The 25,363-nt window shown below is 38.8% G+C and overlaps 1 protein-coding gene across 5 annotated transcripts in view; it reads left to right on the forward strand.

Annotated features, from left to right (window-relative positions):
- The first annotated feature begins 492 nt into the window (after positions 1-492).
- The window catches only part of ATP2C1 (ATPase secretory pathway Ca2+ transporting 1), a 49,895-nt gene continuing 25,024 nt past the window's right edge, over positions 493-25,363 (forward strand). The window contains exons 1-8 of one of the 5 annotated variants that reach the window (XM_084511720.1): positions 493-631; positions 965-1,199; positions 16,682-16,792; positions 17,708-17,824; positions 19,144-19,233; positions 21,993-22,028; positions 22,930-22,991; positions 23,359-23,467. In XM_084511720.1, the coding sequence (XP_084367846.1) occupies positions 16,724-16,792; positions 17,708-17,824; positions 19,144-19,233; positions 21,993-22,028; positions 22,930-22,991; positions 23,359-23,467 (483 nt within the window). In that variant the 5' untranslated portion in view covers positions 493-631; positions 965-1,199; positions 16,682-16,723. The other 4 variants (XM_084511717.1, XM_084511718.1, XM_084511721.1 and 1 more) reach the window with 4 other exon arrangements.

Below are 25,363 nucleotides of genomic sequence, written 5' to 3' on the forward strand. Positions count from 1 at the left end.
GAGCTGTCGGCGACATTCAGTACTTCCCCGTCCACCTTGTCACGCTGCTTTTGGAGACCGGGTGCCAAGCCTACAATTAGAACATCTCGATTAGATTTGTGACCTTGGAGGGCTGAAGGCATTTTGTTTTGAGTGGCACCGTGCATCCTGTTTAACACGGGCTGCCCTTAAATATAGAGCTGCCTCAGCGGAGGTGGGTACTGAAAGCCTTCCCCTGCCGCTGTGTCGGACTCGTGGCCTCAAGTAACGCTCATTTTGGGGTCTGGTGAAGACAGGGGAACGGGGAGTGTCTAAAAATGTGTCACAGTGCTTAGCATTTTACATTTCCCCGCCGCCCTCCTCACAACCCCTTCAGCGCCGCTCCCCGCGGCGGCTCGGGGCGGGCAGGGGCCGTTGGGGCGCCTCAGCGGCTCCCTCCCCACAGCCTCGGGGCCACCCCCGGCCCTTCCGCCTGCGCGCTCCGCCCCGTCCGCTGCCTCCATCCCTCCCTCCCCTTCCCTCCCATTCCCTCCTCCTCCTCCTCCTCCTTCTCCTTCTTCCCTCCCTTCCTCCCTCCTTCCTCCGTCCCTGCCCCGCCGCCCGCGGAAGTGAGCGGAGCGGGGATGCGGCCGCGCCGCCCCCGGCCCCGGAGGTGAGCGGTGAGGCGAGGCTGGGAAGCTGCTGCTGCCGCCGCCACCACCACTGCTGCCGCCACCGCCCGCTCCTTCCCCGCTCGCCCACCACCGCGGAGCCGCTCCCCGGCCCTCCCCGGGGATTTTTTGGGGGCTATTTTTAGCCTCCCCCGGCTCCCTGAGCCTCTGTGTGTGTGTGTGTGGGCACGGGGGGAGCGGCCTCGGCGGCGGCTGCGCCCTGCGCTGGGGCGGCTCAGCGCGGCCTCGGGGCTGGCAGGGCCTTACCTTAGTAGCTTTTATTTTTTTTATTTTTTTATTTTTTTTCCTTCCTTTAGCGCTGGTTTCTCTTGCAGATGTTGCTGCAGGTGGGGGCAGAGGGAGCAGTGTGATTGCCTGGGATCTTGGGGCATCTCTCTCTTCACCTTTCAGCTCCCCCGCCGGTGCTGGTGTCGCTAAAGACTTTAGTTAACTCTCTCGCCTCCCCGTTACGATTTCGATGGAAAATGAAGGTAAAGGTCTCACCAGAGTCACTGACTTCATTGGAGCTAAGAGGAATTTTGCATGCAATTTGGTGACAACTCCTGACCGGTGCGTGTGCATGCTTTCCCGTCCCAGGGGTTCGCAGGGTTTGCTCTGTGGCAGGGATTTTGTTCCGGGTTTCACCCCTGAAAAAGCTCTCGTGTGTCTCTATTTGCACTGCTGCTCCTCCAGCTGATTGCCAGGCAGGTTTTATTCCCCCTTGAAAAACGTTCAGAGCATCTGTGGAGCGATTTAGCGAACGCTCCCTCTCAGCTATATAGGATGTCAGTTGCTTGGCGTCTGCTGAGGCTGAGATTTCCCTGGAATTAGTCTTTCACGGCCAAATTGAGAAGCATTAATCGCATCTTACGTTGAAATATTCTTGTGCATGATCTGTGTTTTTAAAAAAGCACTTAACCTTGCCCTCTTCACCGTTTTTTTTAATTAAAAAGTAGCTCTGAAGTTTGAAGTTCTACCGTTTCAAAGATCTGGTATTAAATTGTAATAATCTCCATGCAGTGCAAGAAGTTTATTTATTTTTACTAAGCTGCTCTAATATGCTTTCTCTTCATTGTCTAGTTTGCAAATGATGTAGTCCAGGAAGTTATTTCTTTTTTTCCTTATTGGGTTTCAGGATATGCTCTGGGAACCTTGAAAGCCAATTTGCATTAGTGACTGTGAACATGACAATTTCCCTTTTTAGTTGACTGGGGGTGTTGAAAATTTCTCTAATTTGTGTGTGTGTGTGTGTGTATGTACATACATATATATATATATATATATATAAAAGTATATGTATATATATATAAGTATGTGTATATATATATATATATAAAATAGATGTAAGAAATGTAATCTTCTTCTCCCAATCTATGTCATTGTTATCCTTTGAATATATATGTTTTTTTTTTTTTTTAAGTGGCTGCTATATTTCCTTTGCTATAGGTTGATGTGAACCTCAGGAACTCCTTTTTCCCCCATCCCCCCTGTTCTGAGAAGGGAGGTGCTTTTTAATAGCTTGTCTTGGAGACCTGGGTTGCACCAGTGGGGTAGACTAATTAAATTGGCTTCTCTGGTTGGATGTTGTTCTGTTTTGAAATACGTTGTCTTCTGTGACTAAGAAGTTGTGGTTATTGTGAAATCCAACCTATGTTGGAAGCTACATAGGTTGTTACAATCTGGAATTTCAGAAGTTTCTTTTATTTAAAGAAATTAGTTTTTTTTTTAATTAACTCTCTTGATCATGTCTTCTAAGCAAATACTTGGAATAAAGAGCAGGGAACTAGTCTGATAGAAGTTTTGAAGTGTGTGTATGTGGAGGTGGGGACATCTCTATCAGATTGATCTCTGTTTTGGGAGCTTAGTTAGCTGGCAGAAGTAGTGTCAGTGCCTTTTTATTTCAGTCACCGCATTGTAAATAAAAGACTTTTGAATGAGGAGCACTTGGTGGAGAAAGCAAAGCAGATGTAATGCCATTAAATAGAAAGACACTTAGGGTAAAAGTATGTCTGATGTTTGTGTGCCAAACCCTAAAGAGCAGGAAGACTTTTAATGCCTTTTAGTTCTATTACCAAAGAAATATGATATCATTGATGTAGTTTATAATCAAGTTACATATGGTAGAGTCTGGCCCATTCTAATTCTTCTGAATACTCGTAGCAGAAAGATGTCGTTTCTTGTTTTTCTTTTGGAATAAATATTTTATATTTAAAAATGCGTGTATTTGTTTGACAGAAGCAACATAAAACATGGCTGTATCTAGGAGAAAAGTACTTTAAAAGATGATCTGACATGTATTTCAAAGGCAGAAATAAACGCTATGGTTTATTGAAAGTTTTCAAAATGGTGCAGTTTCCTGGGGATAGGAAGAAATCAGTACGAATAAAAGGATTCGGTTTATTCCCTTAACATTTGGGTGGCTTCCTCTCCACTCTTTCCCCTCACCTCCACTGTCTCACAGTTGGGTTTCCAGACAGGCATATATATTTACGACTGTCTACTGTCTGTATTAGTCCTCTTAGTATTTTCTAGCCTATTTTTTTCTACCCATTTGACATTTTGAGCCAGCCATCAGATTTCATTTGGATTTTTTTTTCATCACTCTTGAGAGGATCCTTAATGTATTTTCTCCAGGAGGTAGTTTGAACTGTAGAAGAAAGATTGCAGTAAGACAACATTTGCTGTCTGTTTATTTTTTTTCCAAGTTTGTGTTTGAAAGGTCTCTTTAGTTTAGATATTGAGCAAGGAATGGTGGATTTCTTTCTTTTCCTCTATTTGGAGCAACATTCAAGGTTAGGAAGTGATAATGTGTTTTTGGAAAACTGATGTTTTTGTCTCTTAATTCAGTTTTCATAAACCATGTACTATGTTTGTTCTAAGCTATCTAATGCTTTGTCCCAAGACTTTGTGGTTTCTGTATCTTGTATTGGGAGGAGTTAGTTAATTAAACTTCCTCCCAGATTCATGTATCTCACAGTAATTGGGAAGTGAGAGAATTTCCCGTCATAAGAAGGTTTTTGCTTTATTCAGTAAAACTGTGACTTAAAGGAGTGTTGTTTGTATTGGAAAGATAGAATTTTGTGACTTGTTTTGATAAGTGGAGCTTTTTTTTTTTTTTTTTTTTTTTTTTTGATTGTGGGCAGTCGAGAGAACTTGCAGATGTTTAGAGAAAATAAACGTGAGCGCAAAGTAGGCATTATGAATTTTTGGATCTCCCCATTGACATGCTTTGTCTGTTTTAAGTAATTTTCTATGATTGTAGTCAGACTTTTTTCTTTTATCACTATTTTTCAGATTGTGGCAGGTTCTTTGTCCCAGTGAGGATTGTCTTGTAGAAGACTGTGCTTTAGTAAAAAAAGCAACAAAGGATACAGGTTATGTTACATCAACTCTGAGCCCTTTTGCTCTCAGGTCAGGCTGTGGTTACAAATACGAATTGTTAAATAAGAGCACTGTTTGTTACCAAGGCCTTCTGCAGCATTTGTTTTCAGATCACTGTGTGCCTAGCAGAAGAGGTCAGGATAGCACTTTCCCACCTGTAGGTTTTCCCAAAGTCATGTAGAACATTGGCACACCAACTCAGACCAGGCTCACTGTAAGTAATAAAACCATCGCAATTCCAAAATCATTGTTTCGAGCCCTAGTTAATTTCAGCTGATCTTCACAGACTGTTAATTTCAACCTATAGTCTCTCCGTGGTAGTTTCAAGATAGCTTTAATAACTGGATGAATCCTGAGATAAGTCAATGCATTTCTTTTCTCTGAAAAAGGTGCTTTAGTTTGTCGCATCGTGCTGAGATGACAAATGCGTCGTTTCTGTTTTTATTGTGTGCTTGAAGTGCAGTTGGTGTTCCTAATTAATTTCACGTGTATTCCTTAAATGAGGAAAATAAGCTTTGTTGGAAGGTGAACAGATTTAAGATCAGTGAATGGCTTTTAGGGGCAGCGAGGTGGTAGCATCCTGGACTAGCTCACCATGGGCTAGGCACTTGTAAGGACTGGTGACAGGGTGGAGTATGCGCATGTGCAACCGAGGAGAAAGGGGGCAGAGTGTCTGTAGCAGCAGTGACTTGAAAACTATTTATGTTGTTCCAGAGGGGCATCGTTAATTATTCTTGAAAGTGATATCCAAAATAGTGAGAATGAAATTTCTGATGGAAAGCGTTAGATGTGGTGTTATCACAGCAGTTCGCATGTCTTTTGATATGTAGATGATTTCTTAACTAAAAGGTGAGACAAGAATTTTGATGTTCATTGATTGCTGTTTGGTTACCATCTGTGCCTTGCCATGCAAAAATTAGAACCCAATACTTTACATTTATGTTGCCATAAGAGTGACATCTCTTCTGCTTGACTTGGAGCATAAAGTGAGAGAAGAGGTTTTTGCCTTTCTTTTTTTAAACCATGGTGTTTGGATCTTCACTGAAGACCAATCCTCGTTGATAATTTCACATTTGTTATGAGTTGTTTTAGTTATAGCCCTGCTAAATTAACACAGCACGTGTTTTGCATTAGAAATATGGATTTTCCTTTTCAATTGCTCAGTCAGTGTCGCCTCTGAGTGCTGTGTAGTTGGCTGATGGTTCGTTACATAGTTTACAGTCTTTTCCTTCCTGTATTTTTTTTTCCATACAGATAAACCAGAAGTACTAATCTATAGTAGTGTAGAAATGGTTTAACATGGGATCTGCTTGAGTTCGGATGCCACAGGACGTATGTTTAGTTATTTTGTTTGCTTTCGAGCTCCTTTACGTGGGGAGTCTATGGTATAATCTCTTAGTGAGTCATAAAAACAGTAGCGTAGGGAAAATGCAGACAGTTCTCAGAGTACCTAACGTAACGACAGAGGAGCAAGCATTTCCACTTGCTATTTTTTGGTGAACAGTCTGACAAGTGAGTGGTTATCTTGGGATGCAGGACTGCATGATGCGGTCTCGTTACTGCTGAGAGAAGATCCTGCTCACAGCTGTGCTCCTGCAGCATGTGCTGTGCTGGCTGTCATGGTTGTTGGGCTTGCCTGGCTTGCTAACTTGGCAGAAGGCTTGCCCAGTCCTTCTTTTCCCCTAACCCCATGCTGGGCAGCTTTCTGCCGAAATAGGAAGTCGAACGGCCTTGTGGAAGGTCCAGTTACTGTCAGGAATGGTCAGCATGTGAACCTCCACGAGGGACAAAGGAGTGAGACCTCCATCCACCTTTTGGCAGACCAGTGGATCGGCTCAGTCCTTCCCATGGTCATAGCTCTGGTGTGTAAGCCTGAGCCATGCTGACATTAGCACTGCCCACTGTTTAAAAAATGGGGCACGTACTGCAATGCACTTGGAAAGGGATGATGGTGATTTTAGAAGGGGGGAAAAAAAAGTAATACACTCATCAGTTTAATATAAATAGAACTAATGTTCATCCATAGACTGCAGTGGGATTTTGGAAGATTGGAATAAGTCAAAGATAAGTAGATTTGTGTTTTTTTTCGAGACCTGCTTTTGAGTTGGTGAAAAAGTTCAGGTCATAACTTATTGACACCAGGTGGTAAAGTTGACATATGCACTGTGGTTTGTAGCAGCTAGAAGGAAGGATGAAGGTGCAGTGCAGAGAAGAGAAGGAAAATAGAATACAATAGTCAAGGTATAAATTCGGGACAAGCATCTGTTTCTAGTTATTTGTTTTGCAAACGCTCTAAGTAATTAGGAGGGATAAGATGGATAATGGGTTAGCAGATGCAGGCTACAGAATCTGCTTTATAAAGGCTTTTAAAATATTTTTAAGCCATAAATTTTCTGCAGAACTTTTTCCCGCATACATAATTCACCAGAAAGAACTTGGTGAATATAACATTGCTGTTTTCTTGATGCTAATTATAAGAAACCTTATTATCACAAGTAGAGTAATTATGCAGTGAGTTATGTGTGCATTTTAAAAGGCATTGACACCAGCTTGGTCCTGAGAACTCTTTCAAACAATGAGCTTAGGATTATGTTTTGGCTTCTTTATTACAATTCTGTTTTGTCACATTATGAAGTAACTGCATAGCTGCCAGGGAGATAATCAACAATTAGGTCCTGAAGTTTCATTCATTATTTTAAACAAATCTAAGCTATAAATGCAGAGAAAACATTTCGAGTTTTTGTTTAATTAAAATTATATGGCAACTACATCCCCACATATCATGGGTATGTTGGTAGTATCTCATGGGGTGCTAAAATCCTTTATTAGTTGTTGTTGAAGTGCCATCCTTCATTTTGGGAAGCTCAGCATTTCAGTGCTAGGAGATAGAAGCAGGATATTGGAGGGAAGCCACACGATCTTATTTCTAAGCTTAAATTTTCTCTTCTAGGAAGTTAGCAACTCTGGCAAGATTAATGGCTGGTATTTCTACCCAAAGTCTTTTGGCCTTGAATTTCTAAAATGCCTCGTGCGAATCTGGATTGAAGCAGAGGCATATGCTGTTTGGAGTCAAGTGAGATACGGCCATCTGTGCTCTCCTGCTTGGGTGATGAGTTTCTGAACTGACCAAGTGCCATTATACATAAACTTTGCTTTCATCAAGGCACAAGTGTTGTTTTGATGCATTGCAGAGAATCCTTGGGAGACTGTAGTTTTTGTTCTTCTGATTAATAAGTAATGAAAAACATATGAAACGTTCAAGCAGATCTTTCCAGTGTGCAAAGAGTTTTTCAGACGGGAAGAATTCAAGTTAAGGGTTTTGACCAAATACACGAGTAGTCAATGCGATCTTGGTAATTCTGATGGCAGCTCGATGATTTGAGCAACCAGACTTTACATTCATTGTAGCACATCCAGAGTATACAGAAATGTTCCAAATGGTAAATCTCTTACAGTGATCGAATTCACAGTTTGAATATTTGGCATTCCTTAAAGATTCAAATGCACTAAAGGAAAAGTAAGGTGGTTTGGACAGAGCTGCTGTTGGGGGTTCAGTCTGAATGTTTCATGCCACTGCTCACAAATGAATCAACAGCATTGCAGTCAGGTTAAGGTGCTGGTACTTTTGTGAAATATTTTCTCTAGCTAGAGAGCAGGCAGTTGTCATTCACAAGGCTTGCAAGATAACCACACGGAGCATATACTACAATTACAGAAAATTGCTGAGCTTTCTGAGCTGTTGTGCCGATATCCTCAGTCAAACTAAATGCCCTACTTTCCCTTCTGTATTTAAATAAAAGAAGACATTGTGAAACATCCTGAGAATAAAATGCACTTGAGGATGGGAAGATGTATTTCTTGGGGAAGTGCTTTTTTAGAAGGTATTTTTAGTACTTAAATGTTTCTTCGAAATTTTTAGTGGTTTTGGTACTTAAAAATAGTTCTTGAGCTTTTATAGACTTCTGTAGAGTTAATCAGTTGGATATTAAATGGGCCATCTTAGTATTCATTATATTGCCTGAAGCAGATGGGGTAAGGGATAGAGAGGTCTTAAACATTTTACAGCTTTTAAAATTAGGCAGACCTTGATTTAGTGTTGGTATTCAGTTTTCTGTTGCTTAGTTGGTCCGAATTAGAGGTGTCGTGTACCAAGAAGTACAGTTCTGCTGTTATGGCTGGCTCTTGGCCTCAGCAACAGTCCTAAGCACCATTGAAATTGCATTCAACTACAGTGCAGGCTTTGTCAGGCTCCTGGGGCTGCCTAGCAGGTTGTTCTCCTAATTTGGGTATTTATATTTCTTTGGTTTATGGGTGGTCTCGGTGCCAGGTCGAATATTGCCCTCTATCCATGAAGTCATATGAAAGAACACACAATAGCAAGGGGCTTGAAACCACGTGGTCTCCCAGGACAGAAATCTGCTCTGCAAGAACTCGTTAATGTAAATTAGTGTCTTGCTTTCCTTCTGGCCTTTTTAGAGACAGAACTTTTCTGTGTGCACTTCCTTTGATGTGGGGACTCCTGGTAAAATGTCTAAACTAAATACTGTTGAATAGGAGCAATTTTTTTCAGAGTGTTGGAATACAAGGCTGCTACAGCTGTTTCCCCAGAAGTGAAAAATTGTCACACTTTCAGAAAAGATTCAGCTCAAATGAATATAGTACACAGCAACTTCAAAGCCTTCAAAAAATATTTCCTATCCTGAGCAAACAGTGCCTGGTGGAAAACAAGTGGCTCATTAGTCTGCAGACTTCAACCTTTTGGAGGTGAGAAGGGAAAGCTTTTTGCAGGGGTGAGTGAAATACATGTTTTGCCAATTGGTCGTGATTATTTGTGTGCTGAAGGAGCACTGCAATGCACTTGTTGCTCTTCGAAAGCAGCACTATTTCCAGTAGAGGTATTTGAGCCCAATACTCTGACCAGGTTCTTTTAGATTTTCCATGTGTGGGTGGTGTCTTTTTTTGTATTAAATGTACGAATTTGAAGGTATTTGAGGTTACGTAGGATTTTTGTTTTAGCAGTGATACAAAATATACTGAAAACACAGCACAAATGTAAGTTGCAGTTAGCAATTACAATACACAATTAAATCACAATACCAATGTGATTGCCCTTCCTGGCCTTGTGGTATGCTCACCGTCACCATACTGGGCATCCCCAGTCACTCAGAAGGAATGAATGTGTGTTAAAACCATCTCAAGCCCATTTCTTTCTTAGAGATTTTTTGTCAGGTCAATTGTCATACTCCTTGTTGGGCTGGGCCACTTATGTCCCCTGTCCCCTGCCACCCCATGCATGCCACGTTGACTCAGGGAGATATTCAAGCTTTTAACAAGCTAAGGTAGAAACGTGCTGCCAGTTGATCGACTCAGCTGTGATATAGGCAGTTGATCCACTCAGCTGGTGCAGCCATTTATCTAAAGCAAAGACCACTTTCCTGTCACCTCTTTGTTTTTGATAAAGTCAACTTTCTTTGTAAGAGCTGTGGTCAGTCACACCCTACATTATTTCCTGAGCTTCATGGGCACATTGCCCTTGCCCATGTCTGCTTCCATTATAGGGGTTGTTGATTAGTCACAGTATTTGAGCATTTTTCATCTCTAAATTTACAGGTTTCCGAGGCCTTATTAGAGAAATTGCTAATTGAGAATACAGGAAAATACTGGTCTCCATGACTCTGCCATACACGAGGTACAACCAGCTGTGTCAGTGCAGTCTGCGTAGATGAAACCTCCCTTAATATAACTGCCAATTTTGTCCACATAATTAAAATACAGATAAATTAGTTTTAAAAGACAAGAACAAGGCATTGCAAATTATATTTACTTCATCAAGGTATGCTTGTAGATTGTCTGCGTGTATGGTTCCTGAGCTTGATTTACCAATTCCTAATTATTTATTAAATCTGTATCTACCATGCTCAGCTATTTCTACCTGCTTCTTATATCAGTACAACTGCTGAATTCCTCTGGAGACTTGATTCCTGCTAAGATCTGGAGGAATTTCACAGCGGGAGTTGCATCATAGTCACAACCATGCTCGATATTGCTTGTTCCAAAGCAGTCTGAGGACTCTGAAAGTGCTCTTCTGTGCCCAGCCTCCCATTCTGGAGTCCTGAATATACACCTGGGGTTTTTGCTTCTGGGCATGTAGTTGGTCTTGGACTTACTGTAACTATTGAGCATGCCTAATGTGTTTTGTGTTTTTTTTTTTAACCTGTTTTTTTTTTTGCTGTGTCTTGCTGTAACTTGGCCATGGTTCTGTGACTGGGGCCACTTTTGAGGCTGCAGGAGCACCTTGGCTTCCAGAAAAATTGGGGAGGCGAAGACTGTAGAAACATTTAGTGAAACATTTTTAAGGTCATTACTAGAAAATGGCTCTGTGGTATCATAGTTGTGATACTGAACAGTGACTCATTTAAACTGAGTTTGAAGGTGGCTAAAAGATGGTCAAAGACCTGAATCTCCAAAACCTCTAGGTACAGTGTGCTAATGAGCAGGAGAAGACATGGCATAGATATTTCATACCTGATGGAACTGACAAAAGGTTACTTCCATTCTGCGTGGTATGTTTTTCCTTAAAGACATGTTTCACAGCCAGGAGACTTTGCCTAGCAGGAATTGTTTCCAAAGTCTCTGTCCATGCACACAGAGACTCGTGCCTCTGTACTCATTGGTAGCGAGTTGTTCTCTAGCCCTGTGAGCTTTCAGGGGGCCAGACTGCAAAAGAGGTGAGCACTTGTTATTTTATTACATTATCATGGGCACAGATGTCTACATAAAGCTGCTTCTTTTCCTGATGGTCAGTTCCACCAGGTGATTTAGACTCTGAATTCTGCTCTTTGTCACAGTACCGATCTACTTGTCATCGTCATCCTCTGCACCTGGCTCTGAATTGTACTCAACTGGTGAACATGCTTACCCGAATCTGAGCTTTCCAAACTTTTGGGGTTATATCACTTACAATTTTATCATATAGAATATTCAGGAAAATGGATGTTTCTAATTTTCAACGTTTTGTGTTCAATGAAACACGTTCTTATTATATTGTTAAACATCTACTATTTTTTTTTTTTCAGTGTGTGGGGGAAAGGTAAATCAAAAATAGAAGCTGATTAATGATGCACAGTGGGCAGGGAGGAACAGTGTACACTGAAGTGCTGACTCTTTCTGCATCCCAATAAGAACAGCACAAACATTTGACATAATAACCCAGAAGAGGTGATACTGTGGTGTAAAATCATATGTCCTTTCTGATGCTGGAGCCCTGAGGTGATGTGGTTTTGGATGGCCCTTTGGTCAGGGCACGGCACACTGCAGAACTTGTCTGCTCTCAGGTCATTAGTACTCGTATGGGGTTTCGCTTGCAATACAAATGCAGCTAATAGCATTCAGGCCTGGAATGTGAATTGAGCTTTGGAGAGTGTGTTGGACAACATGCTGTAATGCCCTTATTTTGGCAATACAGCTGCAGTTCCTGATCAGGTGCACGTAATGTTTCAAGTGGAAAAGACAACACTGATGGGATAGATGCAGGCTGAGTGAATGAGCTGTTCAGACGGGTAGGAAGACTCAGAAGAAGGTGATAGGTATGGTTCACAGGCAAATACTGGAAGGTGTGTTGAGCCAGTGCTTCCAGTCATCTTTTTCCATTTCTAGTTGCACTGCAGGCTTCCCAGGAACTGGTTGTCTCAACCTGCCATTTGCCACAGAGACTTCTCATGGGGTATCCTAAACTGTCCTTTCCAAGAGAAGAGTCCCCAAATCCAGATGTATTCTTTTCTCTTGTGTTTCTGACAGAAGTTTTCAAAGAAAGAATCATCATTTCTTTTTAATTACCGTAGCTGTTTTCTTTGTTTTATAAACATCTTGGTTTTGTTTTTCTTTCATTTTCTTGGTTCTGAATAGTTTCGCTTTTATATCTCCTTTGCATTTTGTATTTGTAGGTCAATTAAGTAACTGCGTGTAACATTTGAAGGACTTTGTATTAGCTAATTAGCTAAAGTGTTTTGGTCACAAGATTATCTCAAAATAGATTTTGTTGTGAGAGTGCTCTACAAATTTTTTTAGATTGCTCGCAGTTAATGTAGGTCCTGCCATTTACATTCCCTGAGCATCTAGAGCTAAAATTTCCCTTTTACCTTTTTTTTTTTTTTTTAAAAAAGTGTCTTGTTGTCAGTGTGCCCTGCTGATTGGTAATGGACTGTTCCTGCTAAGCTGCTCCACTGAGTGATGGAGGTAGGATGTTGGCACTTGACAATAAGTGGATGTAGAAAGAAGGTAGGCAGAATCGTGGTAGCGTCTGAGGAGGAAGAATTTCTTCGTGCTACTGTTAACTGGTCAGACAAATTACAGGTTTCCCTTTGGAGCAAACAGGAAGGAACTCTGAATTTCCAGTAATGTAAACCTTCCAGATTAACTTGCGTTCGTTTTGATAAACATGCTTTAGTCACAGTTCTGTGGTCACAAGATTGATGTGTGTTTCTTGCCATAGAAATGGTGGTGTGTATGTTGGAAGTGCTCCAGGAAAAGTCCCTCCTGTGGCAGCTGCCACTTTTTTTTTTTTTTTACTAGCTAGTATTCTGCTTCTTTGTTCCCTAGTAGGTTTAGCTGTGAATGGGGAAGGGAAAGCTGTAATCATTGCTCCAAAAACTTCAGCTATATTCTGTCTCACTGGTATAAAAGAATAGGCCAGTGTCATTTTTTAGCCCCATTATCCATATGAAAACTTTGCCTGCAATGGCAAAAAGTTCTGAAGTGTTTTAAGATACCAACTGCTGGATGTTTGAACACGAATTACATCATAGGATGGGAAGAGATCTTACTGTATGTGGTGGACTGACCCCTGTAATATAGAAGGCTGTGGTTTTTAGGGTAAGCTGCTGTTGGATGTGCTAACAGGTGTTACAGAACCACAGGCATTCAGCCTGCAGGTCTGGGCACCAGTGCAAAGGACTATTGAGTACTTGCTGACACTGCTAAATAAGAAAGCTTTCTTTTCAAGTAAAGGCAAAAATACTTGTTTGAATATGGTTATTATGTCCCAGCAGATGGCAAGTGCTTTTTCCAACTTTTTTTTTTGACTTAAATCTGTCAATGTAACCCACTCTATTGAAGGGAACAGTGATCGGTTTCTCATTGGCTAAGTAATTGAATTTAATTGGTGGCAAAGTGTTGGATATATCGTTATTTTCTGAACTGTAAGTGTAGTTTAATCTACCCAGAGATTGTAGAGTTTTTTGAGAAGTGAGATGAGGGATCCATCCAGAATTGTCTTATCATAAGTAATTTTGCCCTAGAGAAAAGAGCTGGCTATAAAAAGACTCAGAGCCTTTGTTTTGCTAATCCTTTACCAAATTTTCTCTGTAGATTTTTTTTTTTTCATGTCCTAAAGGTTCTACAATGTTCTCCCTAGGAGTGGGAGATGTTTTGAATGCAACGCACATTTAAAATCAGAGGCTTTTTGAGCCTGTCACAAAAATGTTGTAAAAATAGGCTTTGTTAGCACAATTCTAATGTGCTGATGAAGGTTTATTTGGATGAAACCTCTTTATTTTAACATTTGTGTTTAAGGATACTTAACTCTTTAAGATATCTTTAAAGAGCTTGTTACTAGACATTCTGCCATCCCAATTGATTCCCTAATATTAGGGACATGATGAGGTGTGTCCCTTTTTTGGAGCTGGTGTTTGAGTCTACCAGCCACGATACTTGCTATAGGGCAAAAAAAAAAATCTCAGCACTAAAATTTGTAATGGCTGTTAGTTCATTTCTGCCTAGTCTTACTGGGAAAGCGTGGTTGCTCAGTGTTTTTGTTGAGTGATCTTCGACAAAAGTGTGTGTTTGTGGATTTGTTTTGAAATAGCATTTAGGCTTAATTGTTTCCAGCCCTAAATTCTGGCGTTCAGTAACTAGATACTACGTTCATAGCATTACATTCAACAAAAATCAAAAGCTAGCACTTAGGAGAGGAAACTGTAAAGAAAAGAACATGAGTTCTTCGGTAGTGTTGTATCAAAGAGGGGAGATCGTGGCAAAATTCTTGGTAAATGTTTGGTTTGAGGAAGTGTGTGAGCCAAGAAAACTGAAACAGCAGGAAGGTTAAAATCCAAAGGAAATTGACTGTAAACTTCAAAGTATGAAAAGTCACAATTTCCAATGGCAATTTCCTGAGAATTGAATTGTTTAAACTTAATGTTGGTTCATGTGCAGAGGCTTAGCAGCCTTAACTGTGTGTGTTCTTAATAGCAGAATAGGGGAGTTCGTCTGTATTTGTAGCCCCCAGATAGGCACGATACATACTGAAGGTTCTGCAAGGCAGATTTGAATGCAAGTATTTCTTTCTAGGACTCTCGTGAGCATAAAGTGCTTCATGGACACTGCTCAAAGCAGCAGTACACCTAACCAAAGGCTACATGTCTGCATGGAAAACTGAGTGTCTGTGATGTTGCATCTCTTCCCATGATGAAGTTTTACTTAGTGAGCTGAACATGTATGCCAAAGAGTGTGTGTGTGTGTGTATATATATATATATATTTTTTTTAAGGCTGAGAGTTGTAATGCCCCTATTCTTCTGAACTGAAACACCTTTTTTTCCTGCTGCAGTTACGGCCAGCTTATGTTGCTCTAATGTGGTTCTGCTTTGAAGAGGGATCTGAGAAGCCTTAGGCTGCAGGGCAAATGTTTGCCACTCTGGTGCAGAGTAATGAAACCTTGCTGGTGCAAGGATTTGGTACCATTTGTTGGGTTTCTTGTTTTTGGAAAGCATTGAATTTTGGTGTCTTTATGACTCATATAGAGACCCCTTGTTAGGAATAGAATTATACTCCTGATTTTTTTTTCTGATGTTAAAAGCAATTAGTGAGGTTCTTTTAAAGTACTATAAATATATGTTAAGTGTTGGAAAAGAAAAAGCATGATATTTTGAGCCATGTCTGAAACATTTTTGCAAATATATATATATATTATGCAATATAATAATGTGTATCACCATCATTTTTAATGAAGACCTACATCAGTGTATATACATAAGATTTCAGTAAGTACCTACTACCGAAGGATATTTTGGACAGATTTTGTAACACTAAAAGTTGGGCTGCAGGCTTTCCAGTTGTGGTTTTTGCTTAAATGCATCCTAGAAAGGATAGCAACGAAAAGAGCAAACCAAAACTCTTTCAGCAGAATGAGGTATTGCAGTTGAGGTGTGACAGAGCATAGCCGAGCTTTGCTTCTTGGTCCCTTGCTGATGCCCTCCCAGCTGCACAATCCTGCTGGCTTCAAGCTGCACAAGGCTGGGTCAAGTCCAAGGGATTCCCTCAATTTTGAAGCCACTGAACAGGTCTTTAGTCTGCCATGCCCTCCTCCCAAGAGCTCAAACACACACTGCACATTGCCCTGAGTTTCACCTTAGTCTCTAGACTTGCTTCCTTAGCACTACAGTGGAGCAAGTCTCGTGGTTGACTGTTCCACTAGGAACTACGTGGCGAGCAGAGAGTTTCCAAGGGTTTCTCTTTCAAGAGAAAGCACGTGTGTGCCTACTGTGGTGCTTTCACCTTCATTCATTGTTCCCTTGGGCCTCTGCGTTGAAGCCTTTGTGTAATCTTATTTAGGTAAGCAGCTGGAAGAACAAAAATTGAGTTAATCTCAGCTATCATATTTGAGTACAAGACAAAACGGTGTGTAGTATAGAAAATGAAGATTGTCATAGATTTTTTATGGTATAAAAATGCTGTAATCTTGTAACACATTATCATCCTGGAGTATTTTCTTTTTTTTATTATATTTTGTCTCAGCATCCACTGAGGAATTCCAAAACCTTTATTGTCTTGTATAAAAGCATAAAACTACCAATTCAAATTCTGTGGGAGTGTAATGGGAGAACTATTTCAGTGGTGTGCACGTTTGTATCTTAGGTGTTTTCCAGTAAACAGGGGGAAAGGGTGGGGTAGATGACAAAATGTAAATCATGAATTGTGGGTGCAGTGAGATGGAGTGATGGTAAAGGAGACGAGGGGTGATGAGAGAGTGTCTAGTATTTAGCATCTAATACTTAATAAGCAAGCGTTCTGAAACTTCAGTTTCGTTGAATGTCAGCGCAGGCTGTCAGTGTTGCTAAGGCACTACTCTGCACTTCACAAAAATTTTCATTTCTGAAAAATTACAGGAAATCATTGCTTCTTATAACATTGTCTTGAAGTTCTTGTACTATAGTCAAATTCTGTGACTTCGCTGGCGTCTGTGCTCTTGTGGTTTTCCTAGTATTGTTTTTCCTTTCTTTCTCTGCAAGGAAACACAAATAGGCTTGCTTAGAGTAACTTCATTAGGAAGTAGAAAGTAAGGGCAGGAAGTGAAATTTATTTTGGAGTGAGTACTTCCTGATCAGTTGTGGAGCTAAAGGATTACCACTATATGTAACTGTAAGGGTATTTGCCATTGCTTAACACATCATTACAGAAATAGTCCCCTCAATTGCACGTCCAGTGTTTTTGCTTCATAGTTGCTGATATGATACTGCGTGGAAAAGAAGCTGAATCTGTAGATTTTATTTTTTTAAGTGCAAATGGTTATTGAAATCTATCTTTTAATGGCATTAATACTGCATCGATCTGGTATATGTTGTTTGAAATGAAATGTTAGTGCTCCCTATCCCTTCAAACTTTGGTTTTGTTTCATAGGTTGCACGTCTTCAACAAATCCCTGACGGTGACAATGAGACAATGATTCCTGTACTGTCCTCAAAAAAAGCAAGTGAATTGCCAGTCGATGAAGTTGCAAGCATTTTGCAAGTAAGTAAGTTTGCATCGCTTTAAACTGTGTTGATGTTACCAAATGATGTTTGATATCTCATAAGAACAGATCTTGTTACTAAGAGTCCATGCATTACCAGGCTGTTTGGTATTAACTACCATCTAACTACTTTTAAAAGCACATCGATTATTAAATTGTTTCTTGAAATGCTCTAATCTGCAGTGTTTCTGAGAAAATTGTTAATTTGGGGTGGTATGATTCAGCTTGAAAATCTTTAGATTTCTGTATGCTTTGGAGATTGTTTTTTGTTAATAAAACTCTCCTTGAGTTTCAGAATTGAGTTCTTCCTGTAAAACTGTCCTGTTTTTCATAGCTATCACTTCCATTTCTCAAAGGAATTCGTAATGTCTTTGATATATTTTGGCAGCCTCTGTTTTAAGAGGAGGAACAGGATTGAGAAAGCTACCCATAGACAGATATATGAGCCATTGAATTTGGGTTAACTTTCTTGATAGATGATCTATTTTCATTTTCTGCATGCTTGACTGCTTGAGGAGTACATCATGATAAACGTTGGTCACTGATAACTCAAAAATTTGAAGCTATGGCTGTCATTTAGCTGGGTAACTGAACTCCTAACATAATTCTCAGCAGTCTGAACTGTTTGGCTTGCTAAAGAGTTTTCTGCAGGGAAGATTAGCAATCAGAGATGTGAAACAGCATCTGCTTCTGTAATTCTGTGATTTTTTTTTTGTTGAATCTGTTAACTACTGCCAAATTTTATTTTAAAACAGTTAGCATTTATTGTTGTACAAACACCAGTACCAAGCTTGTATTTCTGATGGCCAAATTTTTATAATCTAAGACATTGTATTTTGGTGTTGGAATTTATTTTGAAGTCTTATCTTAACAGTGTAATCGCTGACTGTGTTATTTTTTGTATATTTCAATAGGCTAATCTTCAGAATGGCTTAAAAAACTGTGAAGTGTGTCATAGACGGGCATTCCATGGATGGAATGAATTTGATATTAGTGAAGATGAACCACTGTGGAAAAAATACATTTCCCAGGTTAAGATTTTTGTCTTTTCTGCTTTTAGGTTTTAATAGTCTATCAGTAATTTTGCTGTCTTAGCTTTTGTGTACATGAAAGTACTCTGATAAAAGCGGGTAAGCTGAAGTAGAGTAAGAAGTTCTTCTGTAACTTGTATCTAACTTACCTATTGAAAAAAAACTTTCATTTAGGTACGTCAGTGTTTAGGTTATATGGTTTGTTTGTGAATGATTTCATAGCTAGCAGAAGGCTACCATCTGTAATATCTCAAGGACTGGGGAGGTAGAATAAACTTCCTTATAAGCAAAGACTTAGGCATGAATCACACTCAAGTCAGACACAAATGCTTATGATTGGTAAATATTTAAATGGAATATGAAGTGTCAATAATTTGATGGGCAAAAGAAATTTAAGAAAGCAAAAATATTGCCTTTGAAGTGAGGGTGGGCATGGGGTCCACCTTGAAATCTGATGGTAAGCAGAATCAGCAAAAGTCACGTGTAAATTTCTTCCTCTCAGCTTGATCTACTACGAATATTTGGAAATGCCCCTGCTTTGCCACTCTTTTGCCTCCATCCCTTCTCCCTGGCAAAGACACTTAAAGCAACTTTTCACACAGATTTTCCTAATCAATTTGTTAAACATTTTGGTTAGTATTTCCTGCAGCCTGTCTAAGCAGCAGTACAGTTAAGTTCTAAAGTAAACCCTGAAGTAATGGGTGGTTAATTCTAGAGAAACTGTTTTCCTTGGAAGTGGCTGCAAAGATAATTCCATTCTCTGCTGATAGTAGGAGTGGGAACATCATTACATACTAGCTGTCCTCTGGCATTAATACTTCATTTTCCCATCCATCTATAATGTCAGTTAGATGCATCAGAAGACTTCTAAGGAGTATTATCCAAGCCTGTTTTAGGTAGGATTTATTAAGATACGGATTTGCTTTGAATGTGCTCATCATATGTACTCTTAGTGTCCTTTACTTTTATTGTAAGATTCACTTTTTTGTAAGATTTCTCAAAAAGGGGACAGCAACTATCTGTCATGTAGAAGAAAGATCCTTTTTTTCTGTCTTGAAAATGTGAATCAGGGAATGTAAGAAATGGTTTCCTACTGTTATGTACTGAATATGGTCCATTCAAAGCCTTTGATACTAGAAAGAATAATTCAAGTAAATTCTGAACCATACAGAGTCAAATTCTGTTTGTGCTGGCAGATTGCAAAAAAAAAAAAAATAATAATTAAAGAATGTGTTTTAAAAATGGATGTTCTATGGGGGGTAGGCAAAAAAGTCATTCTGTGTCGAGTATTACTGAATTCCTGTTCTGTTTCATTTCAGTTTAAAAATCCCCTTATTATGCTTCTCCTGGCATCTGCGGTCATCAGTGTTTTAATGCATCAGTTTGATGATGCTGTCAGTATCACCGTGGTAAGGAACTAAAATTTTATCTACTGAGACAATACTTCAGAATGGATGACCACGTTTGCTTTCAACATCACATCAATGCTAATGTGGGATGGTATCACTTGATTGTGATTAATGAAGCTAATTTATATGCTATCATTAAATCTGTTGTTAAGTTTGTGAGGGGATTTTGTTTTTCTTGACTGATAATAGTACGTATCAAAATATCAGCTTAATAGTTACCTGCCTACATCTTACATCTTTGCTGTTTTGTTGATTAGAACATCTGTGTCTAGGAGTTTGTTCTGAGGAACAATTTTTGGTGCCTTCTATCTAATGTTTTAATCTCAAATTATGCTTTAATTTCAAGGTGAAACCAACAGAGGTCTTCTGATAATTTACTTGAAAAATGTGATCTTCTAAAACATGTAAAAGAAATCTAATCTGAACTCTCTAGAAACAGCAGAAAGAAGATAGAAGCTGAAATAAGGAATTGTCATAGAAGTTTGCAATTAAATAGGGTGTTAAACTAATGAGTGACTGTAGTGCTGCTAAGCATTTGTCAGGGCAAATGACACTGAGGAGAAATTTGTATTCCCTTTGACCTTTTTGGGGTGAAAAGTAGAAATTGGGATTTCTGTATGATCAGAGGTAGTTTGTAGCTGTGGTGGTTTTTTTGTTTGTTTATTTTGTCTTAGCTGACCTCCACGCTCCATATTGTGAGGAATTGTGTTTCTGTAATTAATTCAAGATAAACAGAGGTTTGCTCCTGACCCCTCTTTTTCTGCAGACACAGTAGAACGCATGGTTCCTCTAAGAAACATTATGCAATTTGAATTTGAGTGTAGTGTTAGTTGTACTCATAGTAGTATAGTCTGTTGTGCTCGTATGTTGGATGTAGGAAAATTATTCTATCATTAAATGTATTTAACTGTTGTGGCCAAAAGTCAGAATATTTTTGCCCTTTGGTAGTGCCCTTAAATCTATTTTCCTGTACCCTTCAGCAAGGCAGTGTAAGGGAGCAGTAATTTCTGTAGTCTGTGCTCCAATCTGAGAAGGAATCTTCAACAGCCTCATGAATGTTAGCAGAGGCGTCTTGAAATACGGAGAGTAAGTGCAGTTCAGTTAAAATTCATTAATTGTTTATTTCATTTAGCTTACAGCTGACCTACCATTTAGTCTTGTAGTTATCAAGGCTTGTATTTTCACTGAGTAAATATGTTTTGCTTCTTTCTCAGATGACAGTGCAACTTCTGTGTCTGTATATTTCTGCTGAGAGCCTTAGCAACAAAACTAATTTGCTGCTAAATATCTATGACATACATTTCTTTTGATAGCATTGCTGGCTTGAGCAACTTTTGCCAAGGTTTTTAGTTCAGATGTTAAAAAATGTACTGTAGAGCTGTGTGATGACTTGAACTGGGCTCAGATCTTAAAACAAAACAACAAAAAAACACCCTACCTTTTCACAGTTGGAAGATACTGGCTTCTTGTTTCAAGCCATTGCACATAGACCCTGAAGTGAGACACTGACATGAGACTAGGATATCAAAGCTGTGACAGGTAGCATGAAAAGAAGTTAGTACTGCTTGCCAAGGAAGCATATATGTAACTCTGGAAGCAATACCCCAAGGAAAGAGGAAGAAATGCATATAATTTTTTACTAGGACTCAGTCATTGAGGCTAATGTTAGTGTCACCAACCAGGCAGACTTTATCTTTGATTTAGTTAATGGTATTGCAAGAGTTTTTCTCTTGCAAAATGGTCATATCTTATTTTTTAGAAGTTACAAGGTGCACTTCAATGGCTTAATTAATTGCTATTGCACTTCTGAGATACATAGCCATATCTAAGATACAATTGTAAGAAGTGCAACAACTCAGTCTGAGTAACAAATGTATTTAGTGTAGCAAAACTCTAGACTGTGTTGAGGGGGAAGATGGTACTTTAAACAACATTCATCTTTGTCTCATTCTCTAATAGATCTCATTCATTCACTCATTGCACGTCCCATGCTTACAAGCCCAGTGATGTTCATGTTGAAGTGTTGTGCCCGGAATTGTGTGTGATATGGGGGAAGGCTTATTATTGAGGTCTTGGTGCTTCTCTTGGATTATTCCTAATGGGCAACTTTTTTATTTGCCTTTTTGGTTTGGATCTTGGCTGTTTGGGGTGGAGTCAATGTATTATCTTACTTCATGGGAGTCTTGGGCAAAGTTCCCAAGTTTCCTCCACTTGTCTTCCTTACCAAGATATTTTATGGCTCCACACCCGTTCCTCAACTCTGTGTCTAGTCTTCAGTTTATTCTTAATCTTTCTGTTATCTGGTCATTTGAATGAAACAAAATCTGATGCTTTGCAACAGTTTTTGTGGCAGTGAACACCATTCGTACTTCATTCAGACATTTTTTTTTCTATTTGTGTTCTGGATCTCTCCCCACTGTTGTCTCTTGTTCACCTTTTAGAAATGCAGAGGAGAGCTTACAATCGCTTAACATTTTACTTCAAAGTCCCTGTCTAGTTATCAATCTTATTTTTAGTAGCATTACCTTATTGAAGTTCTTGGATGACACTAAAACAGATGTAGAGATAATGCCATTGTTTTTTGTTTTGTCTTTAGTAGGCCTGAGGGAAATCTGGTCATTTCGAGCATGAGAAAGTCTGTTTCCAAACCATATTGCTAATGTGTAGTAACAACTATGGTTGAGAAAAAGCAAATATGATCAGTAACTTTCATGGCCATTTGGAATTCTTTTATCTTATCTGCTTTTGTTTTCTCGCAGGCAATACTCATCGTCGTTACAGTTGCCTTTGTTCAGGTAAGACATCTGTTGTCCAAACAAGATTATTGCTTTTATGTATGCTCTTCTATTTAATAAGTAGTTGTCCTGATATGTTGTGCAGCTGCACAATGCTTGATTAAAGAGCTCTGTGCTTTCATCCAAGTCTTTTCCCTTTTCTAAAGTGCACGATTTTTCTTGCTTTAACTACATTGACATTTATGCATCTGTATGGGTAATATACTCAGCAATAAAAGACTACTTGTAAAGAAGCATTCAGATTAAACTGTGCTGAAGTGCTTTAAAATACTTGATTTCATAGAAAACAGTTTTTGACCATAAAGCTTTGGCTGCAATGTCATACAGAAATTTTACCCCCCAAAATATATTTTAAATAACGTAAGTCATAAAAACGTTATTATCATTCTTTGAATACCCAGCTTTATTCAGTGTCTGCTTAAACCAAAATAGCTTCCTGTTTGTGCTTTTAATCTTTGTTTATCTTGAAATTTATTATAAAATCTGAGTTAGAGGTGAATTGTATTACCATAGTTCTCCAGGGGCTTAGAGTTTGAACACTGGTTTTGGTACAAACTTGCTAAACTGTAGAACTTGATCCCTGTGTTTAGAAGCATTACTGTAAGAATTACAAAGCCTTGAAGGTATTAAAAGAAAATGCAAAGAATCTCTACCAGTTTTTCAGAAATAACGCGTGTAGGCAAGTTCTTAAATCTGTAAAACTTCCAGTATTTGGACTGTATTTGCTTTTTAAAGTATATCTAATAAGGAGCTGTTGTAGGGCATATCTTAACTGATTCTTTGGAATGTTATAACAACTTTACTAATGGAACACATCCACATCTGCTGAAATCTATCTTGTTATTGTTTAGGTTTTGCCCGTTTTAAAAACATTCACTTCTTTGTTTTATTGTCTTTGCAGGAGTACAGATCAGAAAAATCTCTTGAAGAGCTTAGTAAACTTGTGCCTCCAGAATGCCACTGGTATGGAATTGTATGTCCTCTCTCTCCTAAATTAAGTCATGTTAAGTTTAATGTGAAATGAGTAGAAGAAAAAGTTTTTACTGAACTTAATACCTTTTATAGCAAGCATTACACTGATATAGAAAACTTATTTTGACTCATTTTAAAGATTGTTTTATTGGCAAAAAATATTACTCCACGTTGTTGCCCCTTGAACACTTCAAATGATATCACTGATGTATAATTTCTAGAGAAATAAACAGCAAAATTGAAATTGTATTTTTCTGGAATCAGTAGCACTGCAACGTATAGTCAACACTTCACTTTTCTAGACAAAATGCCAGAGAAGACATTCTTATGTACCTTGACCTTGTGTTTACGCCTACAGTGTACGAGAAGGTAGAGTGGAACATACACTTGCAAGAGATTTAGTCCCAGGTGATACAGTCTGTTTGTCAGTTGGAGACAGAGTCCCGGCTGATCTACGATTATTTGAGGTATATACCTACTCTTGCTTTAATATTTAATAGCATTTCTTTTTGTGGGACAGAGGGGAAGAGAAGATAGCTACCGAATACTGAACTGCATAAATATTATTGTTTGGAGCTTGCAACTATTTTGATAGAAACTTTGAAATAATTAAACTCCTAAATGTAATTGTGCATTCTTAATATATGTGGGTTTTGATTGTAGGAAATGAAAGAAGTATTTTTCCAATTTTATGTATGCAGTCTGTTACTTCAGTTGAATACTTCTGAATGTTAAGTCAAATGGCTGTTTTCAGTCTGAACTGTAAGATATGTTAGCAGCTGATTTCGTGTCTATATTTGCATTAATTTTAGGGTGTAGTTGCAGTGTTCTCTGAACACTGCTAGTTTTATAGACAAAACCTATACCAGCTAGTGTCTAAGAAAAATTTGTGGTGCCCTTGGGAAGTTTGTCTGCATCATCTGTTAGTGGATCATCTGTTAGCCCTTGTAATATAGTCAGTACTTAATGTTTTTCTGAATAATCTTTGTTAGTGACTTCAAAAACTTTCTTCTTCCCACAACAATTGTGTAGTGTCTATGTTAGTGTAGAAGTGCTGTTGCAGCAGCATTTACTATCTCATTCGTAAGCTCATAGCATACCATGTTAGCAGCATTCTTGGACCTGTTACAATGGAAAGCAGAAGGGGAATTGAAAGTTTCTAATCTGTTTGTCTACACAACCTCAAAATTTGCACCATCTTTATTTCAACTATTCTTGCAGATATTTGAAAATAAGAGCATGTCATCATAAGGAATTGCCTTGCTCTGGCCTTGGAAATCTCTACCACACAGTGGGGGTTGTTATATATACACGTGTGTGTATGATGCATCTGTCTTACTTGGCAAAATGTACATGCCTTCTTCTGGAAACTTCAAGTCCAATCTTCTGTAAAAAGGCTAACTATGATCACCAGAAAACTCTGATATGCTTAATTTATCCTCCTGTATAAATAGGAGATATTACATTAAAGATATAAACAAAGCAAATAGATATTTCAACATAAGTCCATAATCAGAAACAGTACAAAAAAGACAATTTGTATTTTTTGTGTTCTGGACTTGCGGCCAAAGCAGTCAATTCTTAAAAGCTGCTAGGCCTAACCTCGTGCCTTCATGTTCTCACATGGAAAAAAGTGGAGGGAGAAGCAAATGTACAATCTGTGCAGGAATGCCTACTGCTATGATTCCGTGAAGGTTTGTGTTTGAGATAACCTTTCTTGTGGGATCACAAAAGGTTGTCTTTTCAGATAAAAAATGAGATTTCTTTAGCGTGTTCAAATAATACTGTCTTAGAAACTTATAGAAATGCTAATTAAGTGCTGTTTACTTTCTGAAGTCTTATTTTTCTATATATTGTTTTCATGTATACATATATATAAGAGAAGAAATTTCTTTGCTGGACTTGTGGGGCAATCTTGTTTTCCAAAACATTATAGAATGACCTTTTCTGGCCTAAGTTTTGTGCAGGTTAATGAGTCCTCTGTCAAGTTTTCTAGTAATACTCTTTAAATCCAGAACACTACAACTAACATGCCTGTAGCAACTTCAGTTTTGAACAAAATTGACTTCAGTAGTGATGACAAGTGTTTCAGAGCTCATGGATAAATCTGAACATCCTGTTTCAGTTTGGAGTCTGAGGAATATGTTGCAAATAAAAATTGCTGTAGAACTTTCCGGAGCTAATCATTCCTTATGGCTTTGCTTGAAACATTCCTTGCAGTTTTTGATAAGTGCCCCTTTTCCTTTATTGATAAATCATCCATCTTTTAAAAATGGATACTGTCCTGGTACATACTTGAGAGAACAGGAAGAATTAGAGGAATGTGATTAGAAAGCACTTTAGTAAGGGTACTGTTCTCTTCT

Source organism: Aythya ferina, assembly GCF_964211825.1.
Source record: "Aythya ferina genome assembly, chromosome: 2".
NCBI classification, from domain to species: domain Eukaryota; kingdom Metazoa; phylum Chordata; class Aves; order Anseriformes; family Anatidae; genus Aythya; species Aythya ferina.